This window comes from Leptodactylus fuscus, chromosome 1 (genome assembly GCF_031893055.1).
Source record: "Leptodactylus fuscus isolate aLepFus1 chromosome 1, aLepFus1.hap2, whole genome shotgun sequence".
NCBI lineage: Eukaryota > Metazoa > Chordata > Amphibia > Anura > Leptodactylidae > Leptodactylus > Leptodactylus fuscus.
This window is the reverse complement of record NC_134265.1, coordinates 91,441,364-91,454,082: the sequence shown is the minus strand read 5'-3', so window position 1 is coordinate 91,454,082 and position 12,719 is coordinate 91,441,364. Positions and strand designations below refer to the sequence as shown.

The following is a 12,719-nucleotide window of genomic DNA, read 5'->3' as shown; positions in this document are numbered from 1 at the left end:
CTCCAGCTGCCTATTTATATATGGATGCTGACTACATCCATGTATAAAAATGTTCTTTATGATAATGTATATCACATTGGTCCTTACAGATGAAGAAAATGCTGACTTGGTTAAATTCATAGCACACCATTCAATTCAATGGCATGTAACATGTTTGCTGAGTCAGGTTAAAATGGTTTATTGGCCTACAAATATTTTTTTATACTGATAACATATCCAGATCATTAGTATGTGTTTTGTGGGGGTCAACTATTTACTCAGCCTCTAGGTGCAGGAAGCTGGTGCAGTGGACAGGGAAGGCAGGCAGATTGCTCCTACTTAAGTAACAAGAGCAATGCGGCAATTCCCTGGGACCACCACTAGACAGTGGACTGGGACACAGCACCGCTCCTATTAGGAGCAGCCTGCACATGCTCCCTGCCACTGCAGCAGCTTTCGGTACCTGGAGACCGCCAGTGCAGCTGATATATGTGAGGTCTGAGTGTTAGAACCCCACATCTCACATACTGATGACTTATCCTTTGGTACGAAAAGCCCACTTGCCGGAAAACCCTTTAATGTTTCCTATGTGTGTACTGTAATAATACAGGAAACTGAAGAACATAAACGTGCTGCTCTCAATATAACAAGACCCTTGTGTTATATGTAATGAGCACATCCATTTATAAACACTAGTATATAATAAGGGTTATACAAACGTTAATAAAGCAGTGTTACAGCTCATGAAACACAGGAGTAACAGATATTATCGTCTACTACTTAAGCGGCGCAGTGGAAACTTTTCATAATTCATAAAAGTCCTCCAGTTGCAGCCAGCTCTGCAGGCACAACATTGGAATCATTTTCACAAGGACAGAAAGCAATATACATCAAGGCAATCAATATTATTAAAATAAAGGACACAACACTAGTTAAAATGAAATGCAATATGAGTATGCCTGCCACGTTCATTATTTGAGGATGTATAAGGAAAAAAATCAATAGATTTTTTTTAGATCCAGGTTATTTCAAATAAATACAACAAGAGCAGTGCAAATAAGGGTTGAATGGAGAAGAACACATTTATAATTCATTGCATAAATATAGAATTGTGTATGAGACATACATTCTGAAACTAACTGTACAGACAGCTTTCTCCTACAAACAAATACAGTTTACCAATGATGTAAAACCTCAACTATAACAACCTCCAACTTATTTGTTCCTTACCACTGACTGTTAGCACCTTATTCCTCACTGTTTTCTAGGATTCTGTGATGTATGTACTTAATATGGCTACATGAACCAGAGTATATCCCATTTTAGGACCAACAACATTAAAAAGATCTTCTGAGGCTAAGGCCCTACGTAGTGGGCTGCAGCAAGAAAGCGCTGCGGGAAAAACCACGGAGGAAACGCATTGTAGTTTTTCCCGCAGTGCTTTTCACAGAGTCCACTTAGTTTTCCTTTGTGGACTTTCTACTTCAATTATACCTATTAGACCTGCTTCAATTACATCTATATTATACCTACGCTGGTGTTTTCCGTAGGCTATAAGTGACATGCTGTGATTTACAAAAATGTGACAGTTTTTGAAATCGCAGCGTGTCCACTGTTCATATTTTTCTGCAACATGTGAGAGGGATTAACCAGAATCCCAACCACTTTGCATGGCAAAATTGCGATGTTTTCGCTATGTGGGGCCCCAGAGGTATGGAACTACATGGTGGTATAAGCTATTGTTGTATGAGATGTACAGCACTGTGCACAAAATTTCAGGTCAGTGTGGAAAAAAGACGCAAAGTAAGAATGCTTTCAAAAATAGAAGTGTTAATAGTTTATTTTTCTCAATTAACCAAATGAAGTGAATGAACAAAAGAGAAAATTAAGCCAAACCAATATTTGGAGGGACCATCCTTTGCCTTCAAAACAGCATCAGTTCCTTAAGGTACACAGTTTTTGAAGGACCCTGGCAGGGAGGTTATTCCAAACATCTTGGAGCACTAACTAGGTATTCTGTGGATGTAGGTTGGCTCAGATCCTTCTGGCTCTTCTGTAATCCTAGATAGACTTGATGATGTTGAGATCAGGGCTCTGTGGGGTCCAAGTCACCAGTTCTAGGATTCCTCCACCAAAGGACTGCCACATCAAATATTGGTTTGGTTTAGATTTCTCTTTTGTTCATTCACTTAATTTTGTTATTTCACTAAAATAATCTATTAACACTTCTATTTATTCTTACATTGCAGAATTTTCCCCACATCTGCCTATAACCGTGGCACATACTGTACATTGTATTTGAAACTACTCTCATGTGGTTGAATATGATTCACAATGTGATTAGAAAGCAATGCTTTCAGTGAATGAGCACTTCCTATAACTGAATTGTAGGGCTTAGGTGTTTGATATCCCATAATATTTATGCATTGTTATATACTGTATATTAATTGATATTGATATAATTGTGCTCATAGGTTTATATACCCTAGGAATGATTTGCAGAATTTTTGTAAAACATAAGCCATTAGTTAGCCATATCACTGCAGTTAGCTTTAAGAGCCATATGAAGCGGTCATATATTTAATTATTAATATCCTGTATGACCCCACTTCACACAATACATATGACAGCAGCTCGTGAACTAGAAGAGGTTGGAAACAGCAGATATAGATGATTGTTGTACAAACTGATTAAAGCAATACAGACTGTGTATTACTTATGTAGCTTAGTCAATGACTACAGGGGGAACTTGATACTTCACTGCCCTGAGGATTTATTATTGAAATTCTTCCAACTTCATCCTGAAGACATTTCATTAGGAAATGTTTATTAATCCAGTTCCTAATACAATGTTTTTTGTTTTGTTTTTTTTTATCTGGGACAGTTCTGGACTCAAACAGAGGCCATTGCAGAGGAATATACAGTGGGGAAAAAAAGTATTTAGTCTGTCACCAATAGTGCAAGTTCCACCACTTAAAAAGATGAGAGGCATCTGTAATTTACATCATAGGTAGACCTCAACTATGAGAGACAAAATGAGAAAACAAATCCAGAAAAATGACAGTCTGATTTTGTAAGAATTTATTTGCAAATTATGGTGGAAAATAAGTATTTGGTCAGTAACAAAATTTCATTTCAATACTTTGTTATATATCCTTTGTTGGCAATGACAGAGTTGTGTTTCTACCAAACAGTTCCAGTTTGGTTTCATCAGACCATAGGACATTCTCCCAATACTCTTCTGGATCATCCAAATGCTCTCTAGCAAACTTCAGACGGGCCCGGACATGTACTGGCTTAAGCAGTGGGACACATCTGGCACTGCAGGATCTGAGTCCCTGGCGGTGTAGTGTGTTACTGATGGTAGGCTTTGTTACATTGGCCCCAGCTCTCTGCAGTTCATTCACTAGGTCCCCCCGCGTGGTTCTGGGATTTTTGCTCACCGTTCTTGTGATCATTTTGACCCCAAGGGGTGAGATTTTGCGTGGAGCCCCAGATCGAGGGAGTTTATCAGTGGTCTTGTATGTCTTCCATTTTCTAATTATTGCTCCCACAGTTGATTTCTTCAATCCAAGCTGAGTGGAGGAAAGAGGAGACTCTTAAAGAAGAAGTTACAGGTCTGTGAGAGCCAGAAATCTTGATTGTTTGTAGGTGACCAAATACTTATTTTCCACCATAATTTGCAAATAAATTCTTACAAAATCAGACAATGTGATTTACTGGATTTGTTTTCTCATTTTGTCTCTCATAGTTGAGGTCTACCTATGATGTAAATTACAGACGCCTCTCATCTTTTTAAGTGGTGGAACTTGCACTATTGGTGACTGACTAAATACTTTTTTGCCCCACTGTATATATACAACTATGTACAACACACATTATATACCGCGGAGTTACTTGAATAGAACCAGACGTTCTGCTTCCTAACTTTAAAAACTACCTACACACTCCTTGAGTGTTTTACACCATGTGGTATAAGCAGACAGGCACTTTAGTCTTTAATGCATCTAGTAGTTTAAGTAGTTAATCCTTTTTGAAAGCCCATTTATATATATTGAGGTTTTAGGTACTGAGACAGATCAATCACTCACTTGATCTCATAGATTATACTTCCAGAGTCTGATATACTAGGCAACATTAATTTGACACAAATTAGAAAGGAATATGCATTTCTTGACTTGTGACAATGTTACTTCAGCATATAGGCACAAGCAGTGCACTTTGGAAACAGTTTCCTCTAACTATTAAAGGTATTAAGTAGAGATGCCGTCTAATGGGATTGTGTCCTGCCAGATCCATTACTCACTCCAACTTGAGACTTCCAATAAACAAGAAGGGACTCAGCGAAGACTAATGGCTGCCAGTCAATCAATCAATCAATAAGATTCCTCTAAGCACAGATTTTCTATATGGAATTTTATTCACGACTTTATCAAATTCATTGGTAGGGCATATACATACGTTAATGGTGCCTGTTATACAGAAGCAAATATTTCAGGATTTTACACCAAGTATTAGCTACTTTTCTGACCAAAGTCTCATTCAGAAAAAGTTCACCACTATTTGTCCTGTCACACTTAAGGAAAACAACATGGACTGCCAGTATTTGCTAAAGTGAACTTTTGGAGGTCTCTTCACATGGCTCAGTGTGACACAGTGGATGACATGTGGGATGATGTAGCACAGAGCCTGAGGGGGCTTAGTCTGGCAGCAGGGGTGTTGTCAGACTGCACGGTCACTCCCCCTGTGGGTGCTACGGTATGGTGTGGCTGTTGTTTTGTGGTGCCGCACCCAGTAGTGCAGGGATCCACTATAAGTAAGTTACTGTATACAAGTTGATGAAATTGTATACTAAAGACCTTGGCTTAATTTTTGTAGATTTTGCTGAAAAAGCATAGATCGATGTATAGTATTGGGGTGTGAGGTGCATGTCTTTTTTCTTGAGGTTGCACCATTTATACTATACAAACCAGCAGTCAAAATTGTCAATGAATTCAGCTTTTTTATTATATGATAATGTAAACCAAGTAAAGGGACACTCTGTAGCACACCCCTTCTCCAAATACCTACGGTAAGTAAACCTTTTTACATTATTATACTGTATTGCTATAAGAACATAATGCATACTAATAATGGTGTTACTACAAGGTGACCACTGTTCTGGACTGTTTTTGGAGCCAGAGGCGTAATAGTTTCTGTCTATATAGATAATCCTTCCTTACTTTATGAGAAGATGCTGCAGCACTACGCAAATGCTTGAAGTGGGAAACATGGCTGCTGGACTACAAAACCAAAAAGTGTAATATTTTAAAAAGCAAGTAGATTTCAATATAACTGAGGGCGTGAGGAAAGTATATGGACTAACAGCATTATAGAAAGGGCTAGAGTAGTTCCTTAAGTTTGTAGATAAAGTTAAGTTTGGAGCTGTATTGTAGCATTTGTCTCAATAAGAACAGTCTGCCAAACATGACATGAGCACACTCCACCTAAGGGAATGCCACAATAGAACTATGTTTGATGATAACAAGACCAAATAGTTTATATAGAAAACATTATGAATACATGGCTTTTATCTATAAGATACTGGCACATAACAAGTATATAATGGTATTCCTTTAATCTCGCATCTGACCCATAAAAGCTGAAACTGCCTCCTGATCTGGAACATAATTACTAGATAACTTATATAACTTTATATCACCAAATATATAACTTATTATGATGTCCCTAAAACAAATACATGATAATATACATGTGTATGATAATATGTATATGTAATGTTCTGATTGAAAGGGGTGGATTTTCCCTCTTGTCCCCCCACTGATGCCAAAAAGCAGGTCCTTATAGCAATTGTCCTGTGCAAATCTATCCTCCTCCTGTGCAGGGAACTACAATTCTGCTCCCTTGAAGTATTCTAAATGTGGTTGCGTTGCCATTCCTTGAATAGCAGGTGGTTGAGAGCATTGCTGTGCAGGAAGAATCCAATATGGCCTCTTCCCTATAAGGACTGTGGAAGTCCCAGCAGTTGGACTGCCATTAATTTGGTGTGGTGGCATATTCCGGTAATTCTATTGCGGGAAAACCTTTCATGACATGAGCTGCTCATATACCTGACTCCCCCATACATATGCACACTTGGCTTGGCTGAGTATGCACATGTAACTAATAGGGAAAGGAAGGTAAGTTACTGTAAGACACCAGGGCTATCTGCGTGGAAACATCCTCATCCTTTCTTCCCTTGACAGATGACTTTAGAAACCTCCATAAACATAGGATAGTTGGTCAAACCTACTGAAATTGGCTTTTCCTCCTAAATGTATGATGCCATAAGGACTTCACTTTGTGGTAAGAATCAATCAGTAGAGACAATACTCAATTGTTAAACCAGCATATTACCAGCATATTATCTTTATTGATTTCTTTTTACGATATCTGTAACATGCAACATTTCAGACGATGGAGTGTCCTTCAACCAAGCAGTTGTGCACCAAGACCACCTAAACACCCATGAAGTCAACAGGACCACCGTACCAATAAATGAAACAGTCCAGGGTTCCAGTAGTGGAGAAGGCAGTACATCTGTTCATCTGCTTATATTTTGTTCATTTTTGTAGCAGTCACCAACATAACATTTCATATTCTTCCAATATTACGAGAGCCCGCTAGAAACCAATAGGGCCCCCATTTGACAGAGCGTGCTCCTTTAGATTAAAGAGATTATTTTTTATTACTCCTGCCATTGCTCATTTTAACGCAATGCCCAGTACCAATAAAGATCTTATTTTCAGCAAGCAATGATTTAATTGAAGTTAAGGCTTTATTTAAGGCTATTAAAAAAAGCAGATTTAATGACATTATGCAATTATATAGCAAATAAAAAGCAACATATTCACACTGGGGAAACTGCCCTCTTTATATTTCTTCTGGGCATTTTCTAAAAGTTTCATCAGTGAATTAACATAACAAAACCTGTAATTCTGATGTTTTCAACCATGTATCAAGCTAGAAAAAAAAGTGTATTTAAAATAATGATTATAATAAATAGAGGTAATTAATTGTACTTTTTTTCCTTTACAGTCTAGTCAGCTTAATTTTACCTTTTCAGCTAATAATGAGAAAATAATTTTTGTGCTCTGGGGGTTAATGATATGTAACTGCAAGAGCTGCTAATTGCATGTTGCAAACCATTCATCAGAATTCCCATCTGTGCTACTTGATTATGTTTGCTAAATTATTGCTTTGAATTATCTTTTGTAAAGCAACTTTTGTAATTAGCCGGGCTCGCGTCTTGCTCTGGTTTTTCTATGCAAGGATATTCAAAGTTTGTCCATTTCAAGCAGACTTCATTTATTCTGTCAATTATACAGATGCAGAGTGTTCTTTTCTTCAATGCCAGGAAAAATACACACTTCTCCTTTTATTTTGACAATCCGGGTAAAAGGAAAAGGGTGACTTGGTGAGCTTGTGTGTCAGCGCAAACACTGGGATCTGTGTGCTAATGGCTCCACATATCCAATGACTTCTATTAGTGTCATGCTGAGAATACAGCATTTGCTACTCTGCTTCCTTCAATCCAAATAATTCTATCTGACATAGTAGGCTATTTAGATCTTGGTAAATTCCATGGTTTTAGTCGGTAATTCAGTATTTTGAAATATCTTAAAAGCTTGTTGTAAAATATCCTTTTATTACATCAAACATTTTGACTTTTATTGCATATTGTAGCCACACTGATTCTAATATAAAACTGCGTAAAATACTTACATTCAGTTTTATATCTCAACAGGGATGTCCACGAAGAGAATTGATACTGATGACCTAGACACAGGATAGGTCAGGATCCGACATGTGGACCCAATCCCAATCCGGTGATTCAACCAACGCAAGCCATATACTAGGTATGCAGCCTGTGTAAGTCAGTGGGCACCAGACTGTAGTTTCAGGCTCCACCACTACACTTTATAGAGCTCTGTACATTATATACAGCTTCCAGTCCGTACACTGTAGTCACAGCGTCTGGAATTGTAACTCTGCTATTATTTACTTACATAGGAACAAGGATGCTTCCAGTTGTATACCTAAAATACCAACAATCACACAGAAAGCAATATAACAATACAATTTCATCCTTTTTTTAAGTCACGTCATAAAAAAATATATGTCAATAAATACGATAGAGTGGACAACATACAAAGATTACATAAAAAATGTGATGGAAACCTTTTTAATGCAATCTCTTTACATCATTTTTATGTAATCTTTGTATGTTGTCCTCTCTACTTCGACCTAATTTATTGACATATTGACTTGTGATTTAAATAAAGAATAACATTTTATTATAGCATTGCGTTCTGTGTGATTGTTGGTATTTTAGTGGTATTGTTGCACATAGAACCCATTGATTGTGCTTGTATATGCCCATGTTTATATAGGTTTGACAGCTGTATACTTAGTATATAGCTTCAGGGGACCCAAACACCTTGTTCAGGAGTTGGACCCCAACCATGAGAGCTAGATACCATCAGGTATAAATTTTGCCCAATTTTGTTACAGAGCCAATGTGTTGTATTTTTTCTTTGCAGATGAATAGACATGTACTGGCTCTTATACCATTCTTTGTTACAGGAGTTACCCCATGAACAACATTTTAGACATATTCAGTGGAATTGGTGATATATGCAAGACTGTGGGGGAAGGGGGGTTCACACTGCTGGAACCCAAAATATCAATAAAAAATGGGCCAAAGCCCCTTTTCCGGTTTTAATGGAGCTATCATGTTGCATGTACATTGCCACTCCATTCTAAATCTATAGACTAACAGAAATAGCAGAGTATAGCACTTGGCTATCTTGACCAGTCCTACAGAATGGATCAACAGGGAGAGTTTGTGTGACCATCACTCTATTTAAACTCATCTGACATAGGGGCATAGGATCCCTGTTCACATGAATGGTGGATGTCCCAGCTACGTCATGTGCCCTTTGCTGAGGTTGGCCTCAGAGGTTACGTGTGGCCGGAAGACAAAAATGGACTGGGTGGAACAGCCCGCACTGGGAGGCACCGGAGCACTGCAGAAAGGTGAATATGCTTTTTTTTCACCACCCCTGATTTAAAAAAATATTTTTTTTGCCTGGATAAATCACTTTAATATTGTTCATGGGATAACCATTTTAAAATTCTGTTCACATTAGCAGTATGGGTATCGTAGAATTAGCATAAACAGTCTTCAACCACTGTAATATGTTGTATATTGCAACATAATCTTTAATATTCAGAATAGCTCATGGTGTAAAAATCATATAATAATATGAAGACCAAATGGATATATGCTTATGTATCACATCTAACTAAACTTAATGTAAGGCATTATACCCAAGGACTTTCTAGGGTAAAGGATCATCACGAATTTATTACTTATTAAACGAAACCATACGGACACAGCACAACAAAAAGACGTATACTATCAAACTGTAGGATATAGCTTGATGGAATTTAATCATAAAAAAAAATCTACATCACTATTTTATTCAGCGTACTTGATAATTTAAAAAAAGCTTCCTAGAAACTTGCCTAGGCATGTGTTGAAAATTTAACCTGGAAATATCTCCTTAAAGGGGGTTATATACTTTTTTTAAAATTTTAATAGCCTATCTTCAGGATAGACTATCAATGTTATATCTGGGTGGGGTGACATCTGGGACCCTGCAGATCAGTTGTTGTTGGACAGCACGCCTTGTAGTAATGTTTACATGCTGGGAGCCACACTGCTCACTTGCTGTATGATGTGTAGTAACGGGATTAGGAACTGGGGTGCTGTGTCATAGACTGCACATTACAGCAATGTTCACACAATTGTGGCTGTGCCTGGTAGTGCAGGACACAATCACATGGACTTTGTTGCATTGGGAATAGTATTCATGATGACACTGTTCTTTTGATACACTAATTATTGGGGTCCTGGGGCTTCTTGTTTTATTCATTAATAACCTGCTATAAAGTTGATTTCTGGGAGATGAAAATGACTTATCTTTAGTATAGGTCATGAATACATGATCAGTGGGGTCTGACACCCGGGGCCACCACCAATTGGCTTCTTGGAAAGACTACAATAAACTGTGCACAAGGGCTGAGCTTGATATTGCATCTCAGTCCTACTCCTAATCCTGTTACTAATGGGACTGAACTTCAAACGGGCCTCATGACAAATGAATGTGATGTGACCGGCCTATGCACAGGAAGCAACCACTTCAAGCAGGAGACCTTTGGGGGCCTTGGGTGTCAAGCTCCCACCAATAAGATATAAGTGAAATGACTGGTCATCAATATTCAACTCCCATGAAATCCCTTAAACTATAGAACAATAATTTTATATTTATTTTATTTTAACAGACTAAAAAAACACTTAAATTAATAACAAATCATTAAGATAAATTCTAACCATCATGTACAAAATCCATCCCTTCCAGTCACTATGTGAGTAGGGACCAATGTTACTTTATATTCCCATGGTTTCCCGCATTGCTCAAAGTCATGTAGACTCTACACCACTATAAAACCATCTGAATATTTTCTAAAATACATAAATATCTGAACAACATTTTTTTCCAAATGTAAATGCTAGCTTGTGTATTACTCAATGTTAACTTGTGAATTTCTGGTTAGAAGAAAAATTACTTAAGACATTCTTACCTCAGCTTGAAAGCTCTTTAACACTGGAGCCACAACTTCTCGGATTTCCTAAAAATAAAGAGTGCACAACAGTAAATTAAAGGACACCATACAATAAATAGCTTCATAGAGTACTGTACAATCCTACAAACCATACTGTTACTGGATTCACTGTATATGTTTTCACCTCTCAACACCACATGAACAGATAAAATGAACACAGGTCCTTGGGGCTCTATTGACAAATTTGTGAGCCCCCCAAGGCACAAAGGGCAACAACTATGGTGGCCATGCCTAAACTCCTCCCATTCTCACCAAGTCCCTTGGTTCCCTAACAAAGTGTAATTTCCCACAGTATCACCAACATAATATAATATACCCGCAGTGACCCCACAAAGTATAATAACTATTAAATGCCTTCTATAGAATATAATGCCCCCTCAGTGGTCCCACGGAGTATAATGCCCACTCAGTGGCCCTCTTAGTTTCTCACAAAAACTGTTGTACTGAGCCCCATTTCAACTGAGCAGTCTCCAGCTCTCAATATTCAATATGCCTCCCTTCCCAGCTTCAATCGTGAGTAGGGACCTGACAGATACTTGCTCGCAATGTATTTAACCCTACCTGTGTCCTATCTAATCCTGCCCTCTCCCACCGAATCTCTTTGTGCCTTCACAGTATAATCCTCTTGATATCCCCATAGATTATAATGTGGCAGGATAGGATTGTCCCACCGGCTCTGGGACAGCCAAGTGCACCATTTGCCGTATAGTTAATACAGACATGACTGTCCTCAAGTTCTAAATGTTTTCTCTGTAAGTCCAATGTTAAACTCAATACATGTTTTTTGGAAGTTCAGGTAGACATGTGGGATTTAGTAGCAATCTTGGAGACAGGCACTAATTCTATTGAGGAACAATACAGTCAGATTCTATCTTCGCTAATTTGGTTATTTGTTGGTACGGTACCTTCTGGCCGTCATTCAGCTGCTTAGGCTTAAAAGAGTATTTCCATTTTATGCATTTATGGCATATCCACACCTATCTCCAGAACAGGGGTCGCCCCACTACTCAACACTGCTTGATAGGATAAATGAATGGATGGATGGATGGATGTGGATGAATAGTTGGCTATGCGTGCTCTGCTTTCTCCATTCACTTATATGGTAGGGCTAAAGACAGCCAAGCACATTTACCTGAGTACACTTGCCTAACCTGAAAACCTATTTTTATCCTCCCCATAATGATCGCAATGTGGAAGAATATTTGTATGACATCATAATCTTAAGGTGCTACACATATCGAATGACATGTTAAATTTATGTTTACCTGATAGCTGCTTTTTCCGACCCCTCCACTAACATCCACACTTAGCTCAATGGCTGTACTTATTTATTTTGAAGGAGAGGGGTAAATGAGCCGCTGCAATGGCTTATCTCCTGTGGGCGAGAGGGAATTGGGAGTCCCCCATACACTTTAGATCACAGAGTGATCCTACAGAAATCATCAATATCAGATCAGTATTATCTATGGACATCTTTACAGTAAGAAAATCAAGGTTTAGAAGATGGTGGTCAAAGTATATGCTATAAATGGCTGAAATAAAGATGTCTAGTGCCTTAAACTTTGATCAATGGGTGAATGTTACTATACTAGACATATTTTATCAGCACATATGGGGTAATATCACATCTTGTTTCCTTAGAGCATTCTTGAGAAAAGCTAGCTTGGGTACATTCTTAAAGAAACACTGCTCCAGATATCTTTTATTGCATTCCTATGGGAATGGGATCAGGGCGGATCATCTGATAGGAATGCACTGAGTGTCATCTGGGAGCAATGCTCTAGAGGAGAGATATAGAATATCTACAGAATAAAGCACTTGGGAAGTTTTTGACATGCATTACACAATTTATAAAAGAGTACGTCTACCCTACGTGTTGTGAGGGATGGCATCTCTTTGTGCATGTATAGCATGGTACGACATAAAATACAATATGAAACTGGACTAGATATCTTATTCCTAAAATGTTGAAGACGTGGCAGTATGAAGATGCATACAATATCCCAAGA

The 12,719-nt window shown here is 38.1% G+C and overlaps 1 protein-coding gene across 2 annotated transcripts in view; it reads right to left on the bottom strand.

The window, feature by feature from the left end:
* Positions 1-12,719, bottom strand: part of CUX2 (cut like homeobox 2) — a 291,553-nt gene that overhangs the window by 139,590 nt on the left and 139,244 nt on the right. For both annotated transcript variants that reach the window (XM_075273161.1, XM_075273169.1), the window contains exon 3: positions 10,669-10,716. In XM_075273161.1, coding sequence (XP_075129262.1) covers positions 10,669-10,716 — 48 coding nt within the window. The remainder of the gene's footprint in view (positions 1-10,668; positions 10,717-12,719) is intronic.